The sequence below is a fragment of the Eubalaena glacialis genome, chromosome 3 (genome assembly GCF_028564815.1).
Source record: "Eubalaena glacialis isolate mEubGla1 chromosome 3, mEubGla1.1.hap2.+ XY, whole genome shotgun sequence".
In the NCBI taxonomy this organism is placed as follows: Eukaryota; Metazoa; Chordata; class Mammalia; order Artiodactyla; family Balaenidae; genus Eubalaena; species Eubalaena glacialis.
In genome coordinates, this window is record NC_083718.1 from 152,891,720 (window position 1) to 152,911,933 (window position 20,214).

At 36.3% G+C, this 20,214-nt stretch overlaps 1 protein-coding gene across 2 annotated transcripts in view; it reads left to right on the forward strand.

The window, feature by feature from the left end:
• FAF1 (Fas associated factor 1) overlaps window positions 1–20,214 on the forward strand; it is a 473,015-nt gene that overhangs the window by 182,961 nt on the left and 269,840 nt on the right. For both annotated transcript variants that reach the window (XM_061184239.1, XM_061184240.1), the window contains 2 exons: window positions 4,268–4,359; window positions 17,665–17,756. In XM_061184239.1, the coding sequence (XP_061040222.1) occupies window positions 4,268–4,359; window positions 17,665–17,756 (184 nt within the window). The remainder of the gene's footprint in view (window positions 1–4,267; window positions 4,360–17,664; window positions 17,757–20,214) is intronic.

Genomic DNA, 20,214 nt, shown 5'->3' on the forward strand with positions numbered 1-20,214 from the left:
TAATGAGAAGAGAAATCAATTAAGCAAAAACAACCCAGAATTGACATAGATGTTGGAATTAGCAGATTAAGGACATTAAAACAGTTATTATAGCTATATTACTTATGTTCAAAAAGAGAGGAAAGATTTAAAATCATAAGTAATTGAAAAAGTAAAAATAACCCAAATCAAATGTCTAGAGGTTAAGACCATGATGTCTGAGATGGGATTAACAGAAGATTAGATATTCAAGAAGAAAAGATTAGTGAACTTGAAGACATCACAGTAGAAACCAGTTTGGAAAAGAGTTTGGCTGTTTCCTACAAAGTTAAAAATACACTGGCCATCCCTCTCTTAGGTATTTACCCAAGAGAAATAAAATCATATGTCCATCAAACACATGTATGTTACTGTTCATTGCAGCTTATTTGTAATAGCCTCAAACTGTGGAAAACACATGTCCATAAACCAGTGGATGGATAAACAAATTGTTGTATATCTGTACAATGGAATACTACTTAGTAATAAGAAAGGGATTATCATTACGTGTAACAATGTGGAAGAACCTCAGACAATGTATTTTGAGTGAAAGAAGCCAGCTTTTAAAAGAACATTCTGAAATTCCTTTTATCTAAAATTCTATGTAATTCAAGCTAATTCATAGTCACAAATCAAATCACTGGTTCCCTGAGGATATGGTAGGGGATGTGTGGAGGAATTAACAAGGGGCATAAGAAAAGTTTTAGGGGGTGATGAATAAATTCATAATCTTGATTATGATGGTGGTTTCACTGGTATATTTGTCAAAACTTACAAATTGTAGATTTTAAATATGTGCAGTGTTTTGTATCAATCATAATAAAGCTGTTAAGAAAATTTTTTGAAAAGAACAAATCAAACCCTAAGTAAGTATGGAAGGAAAAAAATCATACACATGCACACAGAAATCAATAAAGCAGAAAATGGATAAACAGTAGAGAAAATGAACAAAATGAACAAAACCTAAAGCTGTTTTTTGAGATCAATAAAATTGATAGTTCTCTTGCTAATGTGAATAAGAACAAGAGAGAAAACACAAGTTAATCATATTGAAAATGAAAGGTACCTACAGACATTGAATGGATTATAAGACAACATTAAGAGCAAATTTAGGCCAGTAAATTTAAAGGTTACATGAAACATTAAAAAGGTAGAAAAACTCTTTTTAAAGGTGTAAGTTACTACAGCTGACAGAAGCAAAAATTTAAAATCTGAATAACTCTACATCTAATATATAAAGTTATTGATAGTTAACAATCAAAACCTTTCCCCAAGAAAACCCAAGCCCAGATGGCTTCACTGGTAAAGTTTGTCTAATATTTAAGGAAGAAATGTTAGCAGTCATTCACAAATAGAGAAAGATGAAATGTTGCCTAATTCATTTTATGAAACCAGCATTAACCCTGATACTAAAACCAGACAAAGACATTATAGGAAAAGGAAACTATTATAGACTATTTCTTACAACCACAGAGGTAGAAATCCTTTACAAATATTTGTAAATTGAATTCATTAAATATAATAAAATATATACATATGTATATAATATATCTCATGGTCAAGTGGGCTTTACCCAGGAATATAAGGCTTGTTTAACAATTTGTGTATAATCCATTATTGTAGTTCACCATATCAGTACAATGAATGAAAAAATTCATTTGATCATTTCAATAGATGGAGGAAAAAGCATTTGACAGTATTTAACAACAATATTTAAAATTTCGTGTTTTTTGTTTTTAAATAATTAAACTTGCAGCAAAGTAAGAATAGAAGGAAACAATCCCACGAGGGTTCTCTTTTCTCTGTATCCTTGCTGCCATTTATCTCTTACTTTTTGACGGTAGCCATTCTAACAGGTATGAGATGATACCTCATTATGGTTTTTGGTTTGCATTTCCCTAGTGACTAGTGATGCTGAGCATCTTTTCATGTACCTATTGGCCATTTTTATATCTTCTTTGGAAAGATGTCTAATCAAGTCCTTTGCCCATTTTTAATTGGAGTATTTGGGGTTTTTTGGGCTACTGAATTATATGAGTTCTTTATATATTTTGGGTATTAAACCCTTATCAGATATATGGTTTGCAGTCAGTGGACTGTTCCTTGATGACATCTGCATATCTTCTCAGTTTTCGAAGTAACATACAGGAGTGCCATCTTGTGTTAAGATCTTTGGAGTCAGGCAGACCTGGATATAAAAACTGGCTCTGAAACTTGCTGCATTCTAGCGCTTCACTGCCCTAAAATATTTTGGATATTCTTGAAACAACAACTATTTATTGAGAACCTATACTGGCCAGATACTGTGCTAGACACTTATGTGTGTATTACCTTAATTAATATGATTTAAAACTAACAACATTTTTTGAGTCCCTTTTATGTGTTGGACACAGTAACATAAAGTATTTTCCATTCCATATGTCATTTAATACAGCAACCCAATGAAGTATTGGTACTATAGTTATTATTCCTACTTTAGAGAAGAAGAAATTGAGACCAACAGAGAAGAATTTTTTGAATATGAGGAACTCAGGTTGCTGTCACGGCTCTGGGTTTGTTTTCTATTCTTTTCTACCTGTGGAACAAAAGACTTCTTGTTTTATATGTTACCCAAGCTTGCTGCAAAGACTAACTGGGACTTTAACTTAAAATCTCTTTTTGTTTTTCCTTTCCTTTAAGTTATGAATGCTAAGGGTGTCTCCAAGAGTTTAAGCAGGAAGTGTCAGGTGTAGATAGGTTTCTAAGAGGAAAGCACTGGGCAGGCTTGTAAGCGCATAAGCCCAGTTCCAGATAGGTACAGCTTTAGAAATAGCAACCTTAGTCACAAATGAAAAGGCCGTGTTTATATGTATTTGGTAAAAGAAGTATGGCTCACCTTTCTCTCATTTCCATGAACAGAACAATCCTTTGTCAGCAGTGATATTTTTCAAGGTCAAAGTTGATAAATTTTGTGCTTCTAAAATATAAGGTTGAATCAGAATTCTTTTTATGATGTTTAATCGCTATCCAAAGTGCCTAGATAGGAATTTTCTTTAGGAAAGGGAAAACATGCCACTAAGGCTGTGAAGGGTTTGATTGTAGCATTGCTTGCTTAGGCAGCTGTGCTTCCATAGAACTTGTGTAGTGTAAGCTTCACCCACCATCTTTTCCTTTATCAGCATGGAATTACTTTTAATGTATAGTATAATCATTTTCTGCAGTGTTCAATCACTTACTATAAATGAAATTGAATTATGTGTTAATCTATAATTATAGACTAACCAACCTAATAAAAGCATATATATGAAATATTTGTACATTCTGATTTAATGATCTGTTTATTATACTGTAGTACCAGAAATTAGCTGGTTAATTTATAAGTAGACTCGATTCCTGAAAAGTAATTTGTGGAGTACTGGGAAAATTGTGATTCCTCACTGTTGCTCATTAGCATCATTTTCATTGTTTCCTTTTTTCCTTTTTACCTTTTGGTCTTTGTCTTCACTGAATAGAATATCCTGGCCTTTGATTTGGCTCTCCTTCACAACCCGGCTATACTTCAAGCTTGGTTTAAATCCAGCTGTATTTCAAGCTAGATTTAAGTCTCATCTGTCTCACAAAACTTTCTCTGACTATTTGATCCAACATAATTTTTTTTCTTTTCTGAAATTCTGCTGCTTTTCTCTTTAACACAGTTTAAATTGTCTTCTACATTATATACATTGACTTTATTTTTTTTTTTCAGCTACATTCATGGATGTTATCTCCTTTTACCCTTGAACCCTAGAGGTAGATAAGATAGGCAGTATTCTTCCCCATTTTATAGATGCAAAAAAAAAAAGGCAAGTTATTTGATTTCTTCAAGATAAGACTTCAGCCCCAGTCTTCATTCCACAATTTGCTTTCCCTATACTATAATGCCTCAAGTTTTGTACTTTACCGACTACTCCTACCATATGCTGAGCACATATAGGTATTTTCAGTTGGTTTAAAATAGATTATTCCTTTTCAAACCCCCAATCACTGATATCTGTTTCTTTTTAAAAAGGTACTTACGTAATTGTGGAGTCTTTTATCGTAATGGTGAAGGGACAGCATGTTGTATGATCAAGATTTGAAGTTTGGACTACTGAAATTTTTCATATGCATTCATCAGACAAATGTCATTGACTGTGGACCATATGCCTAATATTAATGCTAGCTCTGGATATGAACAAATATTTATTGCATTATTTTGTTAGTAATATCTGGTCTCCTCTTTTTCGTACAGGAGAAATTAAACAGATTCTAGAAAATGAACTTCAGATACCTGTGTCTAAAATGCTGTTAAAAGGCTGGAAGACTGGAGATGTGGAAGACAGTGTGAGTTTAGTAACTGCCTAAAAATAAAAGAAAATTAAGTTATGCTATTGACTAAATGATGTATAAAATTGTTTTTTATTAATGTTGTTACATATGACAGATGTAGGTTTGGTAACAGTAGCTGAGTTTAAGGAATCAGCAAACAATGTTTTGCAAGCTAAAACATTTTCATAGTAAACCAACAACAGTTTTAAGTGAGTTAGATATGTAAGTGGCATGTTTTTCCTACTTCTAACTATTTTATAGGAGTTAATTTGACATTCTTTTTTGAGAGCTTTTACCTTTTTCTCAAACCTCATATGATGTCAGTAAGTGCCTTGAAATAATAATTTTTTTCTTAACATCTTTATTAGAGTATAATTGCTTTACAATGGTGAATTAGTATCTGCTGTATAACAAAGTGAGTCAGCTATAGGTATACATATATCCCCATTTCCCCTCTCTCTTGAGTCTCCCTCCCACCCTCCCTATCCCACCCCTCCAGGTGTTCACAAAGAACCGAGCTGATCTCCCTGTGCTATGCAGCTGCTTCCCACTAGCTATCTATTTTACATTTGGTAGTGTATATATGTCTACGTCACTCTCTCACTTCGTCCCAGCTTACCCTTCCCCCTCCCTGTATCCTCAAGTCCATTCTCTACGTCTGCGTCTTTATTCCCATCCTGCCCCTAGGTTCTTTAGAACCTTTTTTTTTTTTTTTTTTTGATTCCGTATATATGTGTTAGCATACAGTATTTGTTTCTCTCTTTCTGACTTACTTACTTCACTCTGTATGACAGACTCTAGGTCCATCCACCTAACTCAATTTCATTTCTTTTTATGGCTGAGTAATATTCCATTGTATATATGTGCCACATATTCTTTATCCATTCCTCTGTCAGTGGACACTTAGGTTGCTTCCATGTCCAGGCTGTTATAAATAGTGCTGCAGTGAACATTGTGGTCCATGACTCTTTTTGAATTATGGTTTTCTCAGGGTATATGCCCAGTAGTGGGATTGCTGGGTCATATGGTAGTTCTATTTTTAGTTTTTTAAGGAACCTCCATACTGTTTTCCATAGTGGCTGTATCAATTTACATTCCCACCAACAGTGCAAGAGGGTTCCCTTTTTCTCCACACCCTCTCCAGTATTTATTGTTTGTAGATTTTTTGATGATGACCATTCTGACTGGCGTGAGGTGATACCTCATTGTAGTTTTGATTTGCATTTCTCTAACTATTAGTGATGTTGAGCATCCTTTCATGTGTTTGTTGGCAATCTGTGTATCTTCTTTGGAGAAATGTCTATTTAAGTCTTCTGCCCATTTTTGGGTTGGGTTGTTTGTTTTTTTGATACTGAGCTGCTTGAGCTGCTTGTAAATTTTGGAGATTAATCCTTTGTCAGTTGCTTCATTTGGAAATATTTTCTCCCATTCTGAGGGTTGTCTTTTGGTCTTGTTTATGGTCTCCTTTGCTGTGCAAAAGCTTTTAAGTTTCATTAGGTCCCATTTATTTATTTTTGTTTTTATTTCCATTTCTCTAGGAGGTGGGTCAAAAAGGATCTTGCTGTGATTTATGTCATAGAGTGTTCTGCCTATGTTTTCCTCTAAGAGTTTTATAGTGTCTGGCCTTACATTTAGGTCTTTAATCCATTTTGAGTTTATTTTTGTGTATGGTGTTAGGGAGTATTCTAATTTCATTCCTTTACATGTGGCTGTCCAGTTTTCCTAGCACCACTTATTGAAGAGGCTGTCTTTTCTCCATTGTATATTCTTGCCTCCTCTATCAAAGATAAGGTGACCATATGTGCATGGGTCTATCTCTGGGCTTTCTATCCTGTTCCATTGATCTATATTTCTGTTTTTGTGCCAGTACCATACTGTCTTGATGACTGTAGCTTTGTAGTTGGTCTGAAGGAAAGGAGCCTGATTCCTCCAGCTCCATTTTTCTTTCTCAAGATTGCTTTGGCTATTTGGGGTCTTCTGTGTTTCCATACAAATTGTGAAATTTTTTGTTCTGGTTCTCTGAAAAATGCTATTGGTAGCTTGATAGGGATTGCATTGAATCTGTAGATTGCTTTGGGTAGTACAGTCATTTTCACAATGTTGATTCTTCCAATCCAAGAACATTGTATATCTCTCCATCTCCTTGTATCATCTTTAATTTCTTTCATCAGTGTCTTATAGTCTTCTGAATACAGGTCTTTTGTCTCCTTAGGTAGGTTTATTCCTAGGTATTTTATTCTTTTTGTTGCAGTGGTAAATGGGAGTGTTTCCTTAATTTCTCTTTCAGAATTTTCATCGTTAGTGTATAGGAATGCAAGGGATTTCTTTGCATTAATTTTGTATCCTGCTGCTTTACCAAATTCATTGATTAGCTCTGATAGTTTCTGGTGGCATCATTAGGATTTTCTATCTATAGTATCATGTCATCTGCAAACAGTGACAGTTTTACTTCTTTTTTTCCGATTTGGATTCCTTTTATTTCTTTATCTTCTCTGATTGCTGTGGCTTAAACTTCCAAAACTATGTTGAATAATAGTGGTAAGAGCGGACAGCCTTGTCTTGTTCCTGATCTTAGTGGAAATGGTTTCAGTTTTTCACCATTGAAGACAGTGTTGGCTGTGGGTTTGTCATATATGGCCTTTATTATGTTGAGCTAAGTTCCCTCTATGCCTGCTTTCTGGAGGTTTTTTACCATAACTGGGTGTTGAATTTTGTCAAAAGCTTTTTCTGCATCTATTGAGATGATCATATGGTTTTTATCCTTCATCTTGTTAATATGGTGTGTCACACTGATTGATTTACATATATTGAAGAATACTTACATCCCTGGGATAAACCCCACTTGATCATGGTGTATGATCCTTTTAATGTGCTGTTCGATTCTGTTTGCTAGTATTTTGTTGAGGATGTTTGCATCTGTGTTCATCAATGATATTGGTCTGTAGTTTTCTTGTGACATCTTTGTCTGGTTTTGGTATCAGGGTGGTGGGGGCCTCGTAGAATGTGTTTAGGAGTGTTCCTCCCTATGCTATATTTTGGAAGAGTTTGAGAAAGATAAGTGTTAGCTCTTTTGTAAATGTTTGATAGAATTTGCCTCTGAAGCCATCTGGTCCTGGGCTTTTGTTTGTTGGAAGGTTTTTAATCACAATTTCAATTTCAGTGCTTGTGATTGGTCTGTTTATATTTTCTGTTTCTTCCTGGTTCAGTCTTGGAAGGTTTTGCTTTTCTAAGAATTTGTCCATTTCTTCCAGGTTTTCCATTTTATGGGCATACAGTTGCTTGTAGTAATCTCTCATGATCCTTTGTATTTTTGCAGTGTCAGTTGTTACTTCTCCTTTTTCATTTCTAAGTCTATTGATTTGAGTCTTTTTCCCTTTTTTTCTTGATGATTCTGCCTAATGGTTCATCAATTTTGTTTATCTTCTCAAAGAACCAGCTTTTTTTTTTTAAATTTATTTATTTATGTATTTATTTTTGGCTGTGTCGTGTCTCCGTTTCTGCATGAGGGCTTTCTCTAGTTGCGGCAAGTGGGGGCCACTCCTCATCGCGGTGCGTGGGCCTCTCACTATCGCGGCCTCTCTTGTTGCGGAGCACAGGCTCCAGATGCGCAGGCTCAGTAGTTGTGGCTCACGGGCCCAGCCGCTCCGCGGCATGTGGGATCCTCCCAGACCAGGGCTCGAACCCGTGTCCCCTGCATTGGCAGGCAGACTCTCAACCACTGCGCCACCAGGGAAGCCCAAAGAACCAGCTTTTAGTTTTATTGATCTTTGCTATAGTTTCCTTCATTTCTTTTTCATTTATTTCTGATCTGATCTTTATGATTTCTTTCCTTTTGCTAACTTTGGGGGTTTTTTTGTTCTTCTTTCTCTAATTGCTTTAGGTGTAAGGTTAGGTTGTTTATTTTGAGATTTTTCTTGTTTCTTGAGGTAGGATTGTATTGCTATAAACTTCCCTCTTAGAACTGCTTTTGCTGCATCCCATAGGTTTTGGGTCGTCATGTTTTCATTGTCATTTGTTTCTAGGTATTTTTTGATTTCCTCTTTGAATTTTTCAGTGGTCTCTTGGTTATTTAGTAGCATATTGTTTAGCCTCCATGTGTATGTATTTTACAGTCATTTTCCTGTAATTGATAATCTAGTCTCATAGCGTTGTGGTTGGAAAAGATACTTGACATGATTTCAATTTTCTTAAATTTACCAAGGCTTCATTTATGACCCAAGATATGATCTATCCTGGAAAATGTACCATGAGCACTTGAGAAGAATGTGTATTCTGTTGTTTTTGGGTGGAATGTCCTATAAATATCAATTAAGTCCATCTTGTTTAAAGCTTGTGTTTCCTTATTTATTTTCATTTTGGATGATCTGTTCATTGGTGAAAGTGGGTTGTTAAAGTCCCCTACTATGATGGTGTTTCTGTTGATTTCCCCTTTTATGGCTGTTAGCATTTGCCTTATGTATTGAGGTGCTCCTATGTTGGGTGCATAAGTATTTACAATCGTTATATATTCTTCTTGGATTGAGCCCTTGATCATTATGTAGTGTTCTTCTTTGTCTCTTGTAATAGTCTTTATTTTTAATGACTAGTCTATTTTGTCTGATATTAGGATTGCTACTCCAGCTTTCTTTTGATTTCCATTTGCATGGAATATCTTTTTCTATCCCCTTACTTTCAGTCTGTATGTGTCCCTAGGTCTGAAGTGGGTCTCTTGTAGACAGCATATATACGGTCTTGTTTTTGTATCCATTCAGCCAGTCTGTGTCTTTTGGTTGGAGCATTTAGTCCATTTACATTTAAGGTAATTATCGGTATGTATGTTCCTGTCACCACTTTCTTAACTGTTTTGGGTTTGCTATTGTAGGTCTTTCCCTTCTCTTGTGTTTCCTGCCTAGAGAAGTTCCTTTAGCATTTGTTGTAAAGCTGGTTTGGTGGTGTTGAATTCTCTTAGCTTTTACTTGTCTGTAAAGGTTTTAATTTCTCCATCAAATCTGAATGAGATCCTTGCTGGGTGGAGCAATCTTGGTTGCAGGTTTTTCCCTTTCATTACTTTAAATATGTCCTGCCACTCCCTTCTGGCTTGCAGAGTTTCTGCTGAGAGATCAGCTGTTAACCTTATGGGGATTGCCTTATATGTTATTTGTTGCTTTTCCCCTGCTGCTTTTAATATTTTTTCTTTGTATTTAATTTTTGATAGTTTTATTCATATATGTCTTGGAGTGTTTCTCCTCAGATTTATCCTGTGTGGGAGGATATTCCCATATTAGGGAAGTTTTCAACTGTAATCTCTTCAAATATTTTCTCAGCCCCTTTCTTTTTGTCTTCTTTTTATGGGACCCCTATAATTTGAATGTTGGTGCATTTAATGTTTTCCCAGAGGTCTCTGAGACTGTCCTCAATTCTTTTCATTCTTTTTTCTTTATTCTGCTCTGTCGTAGTTATTCCCACTATTTTATCTTCCAGGTCACTTATCTGTTCTTCTGCCTCAGTTATTCTGCTATTGATTCCTTCTAGAGAATTTTTAATTTCATTTATTGTGCTGTTCATCATTGTTTGTTTGCTCTTTAGTTCTTCTAGGTGCATGTTAAACATTTATTGTATTTTCTGCGTTCTATTTCCAAGATTTTGGATCATCTTTACTATCATTACTCTGACTTCTATTTCAGGTAGACTGCCTATTTCCTCTTCATTTGTTTGGTCTGGTGGGTTTTTACCTTGCTCCTTCATCTACTGCGTATTTCTCTGTCTTCTCATTTTGCTTAACTGACTGTGTTTGGGGTCTCCTTTTCACAGGCTGCAGGTTCATAGTTCCCGTTGTTTTTGGTGTCTGTCCCCAGTGGGTAAGTTGGTTCAGTGGCTTGTGTAGGCTTCCTCGGTGAGGGGACTGGTGCCTGTGTTTGGTGGATGAGGTGGGTCTTGTCTTTATGGTGGACAGGACCACGTCCGGTGGTATGTTTTGGGGTGTCTGTGAACTTATTACTATTTTTAGGCAGGCTCTCTGCTAATGGGTGGGGTTATGTTTCTGTCTTGCTAGTTGTTTGGCATGGGGTGTCCAGCGCTGGAGCTTTCTGGTCATTGAATGGAGCCTGGTCTTAGCGTTGAGATGGAGATCTCTGGGAGAGCTCTCACCGATTGATATTACGTGGGTCTGGGAGGTCTCTGGTGATCCAATGTCCTCAACCCAGCTCTCCCACCTCAGAGGCTCAGGCCTGACACCTGGCCGGAGCATGAGGACCCTGTCAGCCACACGGCTCAGGAAAGTTTCTAGAGGTCCAGTGGTGTGGGCATGTCAAGCTCTCCCTTTTATAGCCATGAAAAAGTTGCTGTATCTGGCCCTTCCTTTCCAGTCCTTGCAGATTGGCTCTAGTAGGTCACTCTTCTGACGCTCAGCAAGGCTGCTCACCGCTCCAGTTGGCAGCTCATTTCCCACCTTAAGCGGGAAAGCCTGGAATAATAATTTATTGAACAATTACTTATTGGCCTGAAAGAAGTAATACACAGTATATACATTTATGTCCAGTAGTGTTTATGGAACAAAGAAGATAATAGGACATCTTTTTAACTTGGAAAATTTAAATGGTAAGAATATTTCTTTGTTTACTTGGATAGGGTCAGGTGCATGGAATGAGTTATATTTTAAGAATTTGTACAAAGTGTTGCAATTTTAAGGTAGTAGTTGCTATTCTCAAGGACCCAGTAGCAGCCTTAGGCATAAAATATTTCACACACTTACTCTTTTTCTGACAGAGAGAGTAGGGAGTGATGGAAAGAAATGAGTTAACTCATTTCAGAGTTTTAGGTGTTTGAGGTAGAAATAATTATCAAATCTTTTCACAGTAGTTACTGAGTTGGTACGTCAGTACCCGGCAGAAACTTAGAATCTTCATCTTTTGGTTCAATTCTTTGTCAATTGCTTCTGGTAGACATTGTGCTTATAAATACTTATATGTGAGTTCATTTGAATATGGAGATGTTCTGAGTACTTCAGTAAGTTATTTATAGAGATTTCAGGTTGGCAAGATATTTATAAATTAGGTACAAATTAGTGATGTGCTATATTAGGGGTCAGCAAACTTTTTCTGTACAGAGCCAGGTAGTTAATGTTTTAGGCTTTTTGGGCCATACAATCTCTGTTGCAGCTACTCAGTTCTGCTGTCATAGCTTGAAAATAACTACAGACCATATGTGTAAGAGTGAGCATGACTGTTCCAATAAATCGATATTTGTGGACACAGAAATTTGCATTTTATATAATTTCACATATCATGAAATACTCTTCTTTTGATTTGTTTTCAAACATTTAAAAATGTAAAAACCATGCTCAACTCACAGGCCATCCAAAAGCAGGCAATAGGCCGAATTTGTCACACAGGCCATAGTTGACTGATCCTTGCTGCTTTATGGCTGCTCTAATTGAAACGTGGATTAAAAACTAAAAATAAGTGTTGACTGAGTAAATCAACAACTTTGGCAGAAGTAAAACACCAAAATGTATTAGTTTACATAGCTATATCATTTATTCGTTCATTTATTGAGAGACCTGTGGATGTGAATCTGCCTTACATGACATTTTCGGTAGTTTGTGAAGAGAAAAGCAATCATGTTGAAAATGTTCTTAAAGCTGTGTGTTCTAATACAGCTGTCTCTCAATAGCCATAGGAGATTGGTTCCAGGACCATGCCCCATACCAAAATCCATGGATGCTCAAGTCTCTTATATAAAATGGCATTTTACTTGCATATAACCTACACATCCTCTGTATACTTTAAGTCATCTCTAAATTACTTATAATATCTAATACAATGTAAGTGCTATGTAAATAGTTGCTGATGTGCATCAAATTCAAGTTTTGCTTCTTGGAACTTTTGGAATTTTTCTTTTTCCGAGTATTTTCCATCCTTGTGTGTGGAACCCATGGATATGGAGGGCTGACTGTATTTGAACTTAGTCTTTGTTATCAATAATATTTTCTTTCAGTTACTTATTTCTATGTACTCTTCTCCCTAGGTGATTTCTGCTATTTCCATGCCATTAATTTTCTGATTGCTTCCAAATTTATATTTCCAGGTTATACTTCTATGAATTCACATATCCAAATTGGTAGTTCACTTTTATGCTTGCATACCTTATTGGCATCTTTAACTTAACATGTTTAAAATGGAACTCTTGATTTTCCTTCCCATGCCATTTCTCCACCAGTCTTCCCCTATAAATGGCAGAACTATATCACCACTGCTAAATCCAAAAATGTGGGCATTAATCTTTTCCCATTTGAAAAACACCTAATCCTCAGAAACTAACACAACATTGTAAATCAATTATACTTCAATAAAATAAATATTTATTAATTTATTGACCATGCTGTGCAGCTTGTGGGATCTTAGTTCCCCGACCAGGGATTGAACCTGGGCCATGGCAGTGAAAGAGCTGATTCCTAACCACTGGACTGCCAGGGAATTCCCCAATAAAATAAATTTTTAAAAAATTTCAAAAGCACCTAATCCTTTGGTAAGTCCTGTAGCATATATCTCCAAAATATATCTCAACCATGGCCACTTTTCAGTATTTTTATTGCACTGCCTAATCCAGGCTATTAGCATATCTTGCCTGGAGCAATGTAATAGCTTCATTATTGTTTTTCCAGCTTTTTTTCTTGGGTTCTCCCAATGCATTCTCAACACAGGAGCCAGAATGAGCTTTTAAAAATATAAATCAAATTATATCACTCTCCTGGTAAAACATAACTTTTTCTTGCACTTTGAATAAAATTCAAGCTACTCACCATGGTTTAAAAGGTATTGTATTATTTACCCTCTATTCATGTCTACAGCCTCATCTTCAGCCTTTCATACCCTCTCTTTCCACGCTGCAGCCGTAGAAACCTCCTTTTAATTCTTCTAATAGGCTCAAGCTCTCTATAACTTTACCTGACAGATGCTGTTTAACTGCCTGGAATGCTTTACCCCCAATTCTTCACACGGGTGGCTCTTTTCCATCTTTCAAGTCTCAGCTTAAAATGTTACTTTCTGTAACAGACCTCTGTATAAAATGGCTCCCATCCCAGCGTTTCCCATCACAACACCATAAGTAGAGGGACCATGTCTGTTTCTTTCACCATTAGATATCCAGTGCCTGGTATAACAGGCATCAAATAAATGTTTGTGGAATGACTGAATGACTTAAAGAAAGCGTCCATTTATTTCATCATACCGTATGTGGTTTGAGAAGGAAGGTTTAGCAGAAAATCTTTGGATAATGGCATGGCAAACTGACAATAATGATCAAGTGGTAAGACCAAGCAGTTATCAATAATCCTCAAAGTAAAATAATGAAAGATGAAAAATGGTAAAAATAACTTTCCTGCGTGTATATGCATGTGGTTTTTTTTTTGTTTGCACGTTAACTCTTGAAAGGTAACATAGATCAATTTCAAAAGGACTTGCGTATATTTGACAAAAAGATTCAGAACTTCAGGTCTTCCTGGATGATTGTGAAGTTATGATTAATTACCTACTACAGTGTCTTATTTTCAAACCATGGGTCACAAACCGTTAGTGAGTTTTGAAGTTAAGTTAAGAAGTGAGTTTTGAGTGTATTGCAAATAATGAGTATTTCTTTTTATTTAAGAAATAACTAATATGAGTCAAGAGTAAGTCCCAAAGCCTGTGAAGGAAGCCTGTGCCCTTAGTAAGATGGGCCCTCTCATGGAGGGGTCAAGAATGAGTTCATTATGTTCTATGCTTGGGTAAGATCAGCCGTTCCCAGGTGTCCCTACTTCCATCTGCAGGGTTAAAAGGGGTTCCTAGATATCTACTCCACCTTTCTTTCCAACACTTTCAGCCCTGACATTATTATTTGCTTTGATTCAACCAGAACCAATTTCATTATGCCTTTTCCTCCTGTTTATGCAATTCACTGCAAGGAGTCTCAGATTCCCACTTCACTCCTCACTCAAACCTCCATAGTCTCTGCACAGCCCATATCTGTCTCTATTCTTTTTCCTTTACAGTGCTTGAAACCTTTTTGCTATGCCCTGTGGAACTATTCATCATTAACCAAATTCCTCTTATTGTCAACCTCTTCCCTGCACATTCTCTTCACCATCTACCTCTGACTGAAATCTGCCTTTCTGATCACATTGTTTTTCTGTAGTCTTCTCAGTGTTAATTGCTTTTCTCCAGTAGCCGTCATACCACTGGACTAACTGGTAAAACATGAGTTCTCATTGTTCCTCATTTCCATTTCCAGTCCTTCCTCTCTAAAAAACCTTCAGCTTTGACTTTCATGTAAAAAAAATTGTATCACCTACTTATTGAAGTCATCTTTCCTCATTTTCTGATGATTTTTAGTTCCTGGTTTATAATTGCTCTCTGTGTTAATTCTTAGTAATATAGCCTTGTAAATGATTCTTCTAACATCTTGGCCTCTTAGTTCTTTGAACTTATTTTCTACAGTGATCTTTTTTTCCCGTCCTACGTCAGCCATATCTTCCTGTGGTCTTGTCATTTAATTAGAACAATTCTTAAATACTAATTTCAAGCTTCCATTTTCTGCTAATCATCTCTCATCTTTCTAGCCCACTTCCTTTAGTATCCTAACCCTAACAATCCTTCAGCCTTATTCAGGCCTCCAATCCATTGTTTCTGCCATCTTTTCGTGATCATTACCTCTTTCATGTCCTCTCTTTCTTCCTTAGAGTGGGCAATATCCCATGGTCATTCATTATAATCACTTTCTTGCATGTAGCCTCAATTCTTGCTTCATGGATCTTGCTTGACAAAAATCCTTACCTTGGGTAAATACAACTCTGTCTATTCTGTGCCTCGCAGCTAAATGTGACTAGAGACAAACAAAATCATGCTGATTGGTGTATCTTTAAATTCACGACCATATTCTTTAGAGAGCCCCCTAATGTTGCTAGGCAGTGATAGCGTATTTACCTGGTTTATCCACACTCTCCTAAATGGCTATTTTACACTTATCTTTTCCTCAGACCTTTAAAACACCTCTCCCCTATTCTCACCCTCAGCTGATTACTTCATTTCCTATTTTGTTTCACTGATTAAATGAAGCAATCACAAGAGAATTTCCACAAGCTTCCAACTTGGTCTCTGTTTACTTACCTGTGTCTTATACACATACTCTTCTTTTTCTCCTGTTACTCTAGATGGCATGTCCAATCTCCTATCTAATGCCAAACCTCCATGTTTGCTTTGGATTACATTCTGTATTCCCCCTGGCCTCAATCAAGGACTTCCTTCACTTTAATTCTTCCCTGCATCATCAGTTTTTCCCTCTAGTAGAGTGTTACCATTAACATTCAAACGTGATATTATTTCTTCCATTTTTCTCTTGATCCCACCTCCCGTTCCAGCAGTCACTCCATTTCTCTAGTCCCTTTGATAACAAAACTTCCCCCAAAGAGTTGTCTATATTTGTTGTCTCTAATTCCTTTCCTCCTGTTTCTCTTGAGCCCAGTCTAAGTAGGGACCTGCTAGTGGACTTGCCATTGTCACTGATGACCGACCACATTACTAAATTCAGTGTCATGGCTTTTAAGTGTCGTCTGTGTGCACTGTCAATTTTATATCTCTAATTTATATTTCTACCCTAGACCTGTTCCCTGAATTCCAGATGGATATATCTGACTGCTTTCTTGTCTTCTCCACTTGAATGTTTAATACACATTTCAAACTTTCATGCCCAAAGTGGAGGTCTTCATTTGCAGTCTTCCCATTTCAGTTGATGGCAACTTTATCCTTCCATTTGTTGTCTAAAAGCTTTAGGATCATTATTGACTCATATCCAGTCTGTCAGGAAATCCTTTTGGTGTGATCTTCAAAATATATCCAGAATTCACCTATTTTGCATCACTTCTATTACCATCACACTGACATAAGCCATAATCCTCCTTATCTTAGTATATTTTATTACTCTCCTCTGTGCTTCTGCCCTCCTTTGTCAACCTTTTCCCATCCATTTTCAACACAGCTGACAAAGAGATCCTTTTAAAATATTAATCCGATAATGTCACTCCAATAGCTTCTGATCTCATTCAGAGAAAAAGTCAAAGCCCTTACATTAGCTTAAATGTCTCAACACATTTCCTCTCACCTATCTCCTAGCATCACTGTTAACCTCTCTGACCTATTTCCTACCAGAACTCGTTTGGCTTCAGCTGCATTGGACTCCTTGTTGTTCAGTAAGCATTTTGCACTGGCTATTGCCTTTGCCAGCCATATTCTTTTTCTATACATGTTCATGGTTTCTTTCCTCACCACTTTCAAGTTTTTGCTCAAATGTCACATTCTCCAAGTGAGAACCACCCTGATAACCAAGTTTAAAATTACGTAATTCCCCAACCTCATATTCTTCACCCTCCCTTTTCTGCTTTATGTTTAGTCAAGAAAACTATCGCTTTCTAGTAGTCAACTATATAGGTTACTTTGTTTATTCCTACTAAAATGTAAGCTCCAGAAGATCAGGGGTTTTAGACTATCATGTTCACTGCTATATCTTCAGTGTTTAGAATACTCCTGGCACAGAATTGGTGGCTCAATAAATATCTGTTGAGTAAATATTTTTGTCCTGGGTTATGATGTAAAGATGTAAAATGTGTTTCTTAATGTGTCTTGCTGTCCAAAAAAGTTTGAATTACCAGGTATTTACCATCAAGTTGGGAGTTTGAAAGGTATGTAGGAGTTCTCTGGCAAATAAATTTGGTGAAATTTTGTGTGGTTATCAAGATAGTAGGTCAGAGGTAGGCCAAGAGTAGTTTATTCACCCCAGACAAAGTGCTTTAACAAAAAAAAATTATCTGGCCTAACAGTTAAGTGACCTGGGTAACACTTACAAGAGACCTCATCCAAGTCATTTCACCTCTTAGGCTGCAGCTCCTCATCTATAAAGTCTTTGGGTTGAGGTACTCTCTATGATCTTTTCTAGGTCTAATGATCTCTGAACACCTACATTGCTAATTTTTGCTATAATGATCCTGAATGAAGTGGATATTAGTTGCAAGGATATGCTTCTTCAATGAAGAAATTAATGATTCTCAATTGTGTTCTTATATATTTGTATCGTTTCATGAGCTAAAGAATTTGTATTTTATTTTAATATTCATATTTATGCTAACTTATGATATTTATGAGAGAGACAGATTTTTTGGGATTCAATAGTTCTTCTGTATTATCCTATTTAGGAAATTGTCAAAAGATGCAAAGTCAAACTACAATAGTGATAATTTTCTAAGAATTATAGGAAAAGATTAAAAATGCACAATCAATAGTTATTTTTTATTTGTTTTTATTTTTTGTTTTTCAGATGGTCTTAAAATCACTACACTTGCCAAAAAACAACAGTCTTTATGTTCTTACACCAGATTTGCCACCACCTTCATCATCTAGTCATGCTGGGTAAGGTGTTTACTTTTTCTGGGAATCTGAAACAAAAAGTTTGATTGTTAAGTTGCTTTACTGTATATAAATATCAAAATCAAATCAAATCAAAATCTTGTTGAAGCTTTAACTTACCAACAGCTATTAACTATATAAAGTGTCAAACTATTTGGTTTGGGTAGTTTATTTGTTTGATTTTAGTGATGGAATCTTTTTACAAAGAAAAGCTTTAACAAAACTCTATTATGTAAAAAAGAGTCAAAAATGGCACTTCTCTGTTTGAAGGGGAAGAACTGGAGTTGGAGGGAAGAGATTGAGTAACTGGAACTCCAGTGTCTCCCATGGCTAAAGAAGCAAAGCTTTGAGGAAGATTCTTGGGCTCTGCAGAATACAGCTTGAAAAACATGGATATAAAATTTTTATTAAGATTTTCTCTCTATCTGGAATAGAGGGTCTCATTCTTTTTTCAGTATTCACAGTGAAACTCAGTACATTTATAGAATGATCAGATGATTTTAATGTTTAATTGTATGTTACATTATTGCCTGATGAAGCAACCTGATCTAAAGTGAATGATTAAGGTATTGATAGAGTAATAATTTTTATGAGTACAGTATCCTTCCAGAACTATGTTTAAGTTGTTCTTAGATTTTCACCATTTTTTGCACATTTTCTCTTTTTATTTAATGCAACTTGGTGTTCCTAAACTTCGAATATTGTCCAATTTTTCCCCACCACCTACCAAATACCTTTATTATTAATGTAACAGAAGGAAAAAAGTCCTGTTTTTCTTTAGTACCCTACCCACAGAACACCTCTGGCCACCAGAGGTGTGGGTCCCCACCACCACCACTACCACGAGGCAGTTCTTCATTCCCAGCTGGATGTTCTACAATTTAACTAAATTCTGATAACTACCTACCTGGAGATAACATTAGATCTCACAGGTTCAGGGCTCAGTCCCACAAGACTGCCCCCATATCAGACCCAGTTGCAAGTCTGTGTTGTCACCTGTGCTTCTGACCAACTGGCTATAGATTGGAGGTTCCCACCACTCCCTTCTGAGTTCGGTAATTTGTGAGAGAATGGCTCACAGAACTCAGAAAAATGCTCTACTTGCTATTACCAATTTATTATAAAGCATATTTTAAAGAATATAAATGAACAGCCAGATGAAGAGATACATAGGATAAGATCTGGAAGGGTCTCAAGCACATGAGTGCCTGTAATGTTTGGGGTGTGCCACCCTCCCAGGACATGAATGCATTCTTGTTTACCAACTTGGAAGCTCTCCAAAGCTCTTCAGCTAGGATTTTTTATGGAGGCTCACCACAGACGTATGATTAATTGAGTCATTGGCTATTAGTAATTAACCCAACCTCCAGCTCCTCTCTCCTTCCTGGAGGCGGGGGTGCAGGCTAAAGGTCCAGTCCTCTAATCATGAGCTTGGCTCCCCTGGCAACCAGCTTCTCTCTAGAGGGGTTTTCCAAACATCATCTGTTTAGCAAACCCAGGTGTGGTTGAAAGGGGCTCATTATGAATAACAAAAGAGACCTCTCTTTTTTCACCTTTATCACTTTTATCACTTAAAAAATTCCAAAGATTTTAGGAGCTCTAAATGGGGAAGAAAACCAAATGTATATTTCTTATAGATCATACCATCACAGGTGGATAAGTAGCAAAAAGAAAATTAAATTTCACTTTACCAAAGTAGAAATCACTGAACCGAAAAAAGTTAAATCTAATATAATTGTATCTGATAGTCTGTTAAAGGTTTGTTTTAGGCTAAGAATTTAAAGATTTCTTGGGTTGCTCTTTATCTTCTATGTTCAGATCATATATTAATGGGAAGTTGTATTTGCATACTATTACAAACAGCCAAACAGTACTTGTAGTCCTCGTGTTTATAGTAATGTTGATATAAATACCAGATGAGATTATGGGTATGGGTTCTGTATCTAGTCGTGTAGGATATTATTTTTTAGGTTAGTTAACAGAGTGTAATCACTGTCATCCAATATATAATCCACATAATTACAAGTTGGAAAGAGACATCATTGGTTATAATCTATTGCTTTCCAGTAACATGATTAAATGGATGTATCAAAATGTCTTCCTGGGCTAATGGAAATGTTCTTCATTGCCATGTGGCTGACCTTAGTTTGATTGCCACTTCCTCAGTCCCTAGGCAGGCAGGGGCCTACAGTGCTTCCGAAATACAGTGTTTATTGGAGAATGAGTACTTTATATAGCACTAAAGTAGTCTTCCCTAGTTGGCTTTATGGATTTTTAGCAAGTTACAGTAATGCTTTTTCGTGTTGAAACAACAAGAAAGACATAAAAATTCAAAGCCAAATAAAAGACACAAAGCACAGTGTATCTGGCTAGTGAGAGGAGGGGCATTAGAGCTTTCCTGCTGATGAAAAAGTTATATTAGGGGACATTTTATTAAAATCTAACTAAAAAGTCAAGGTGT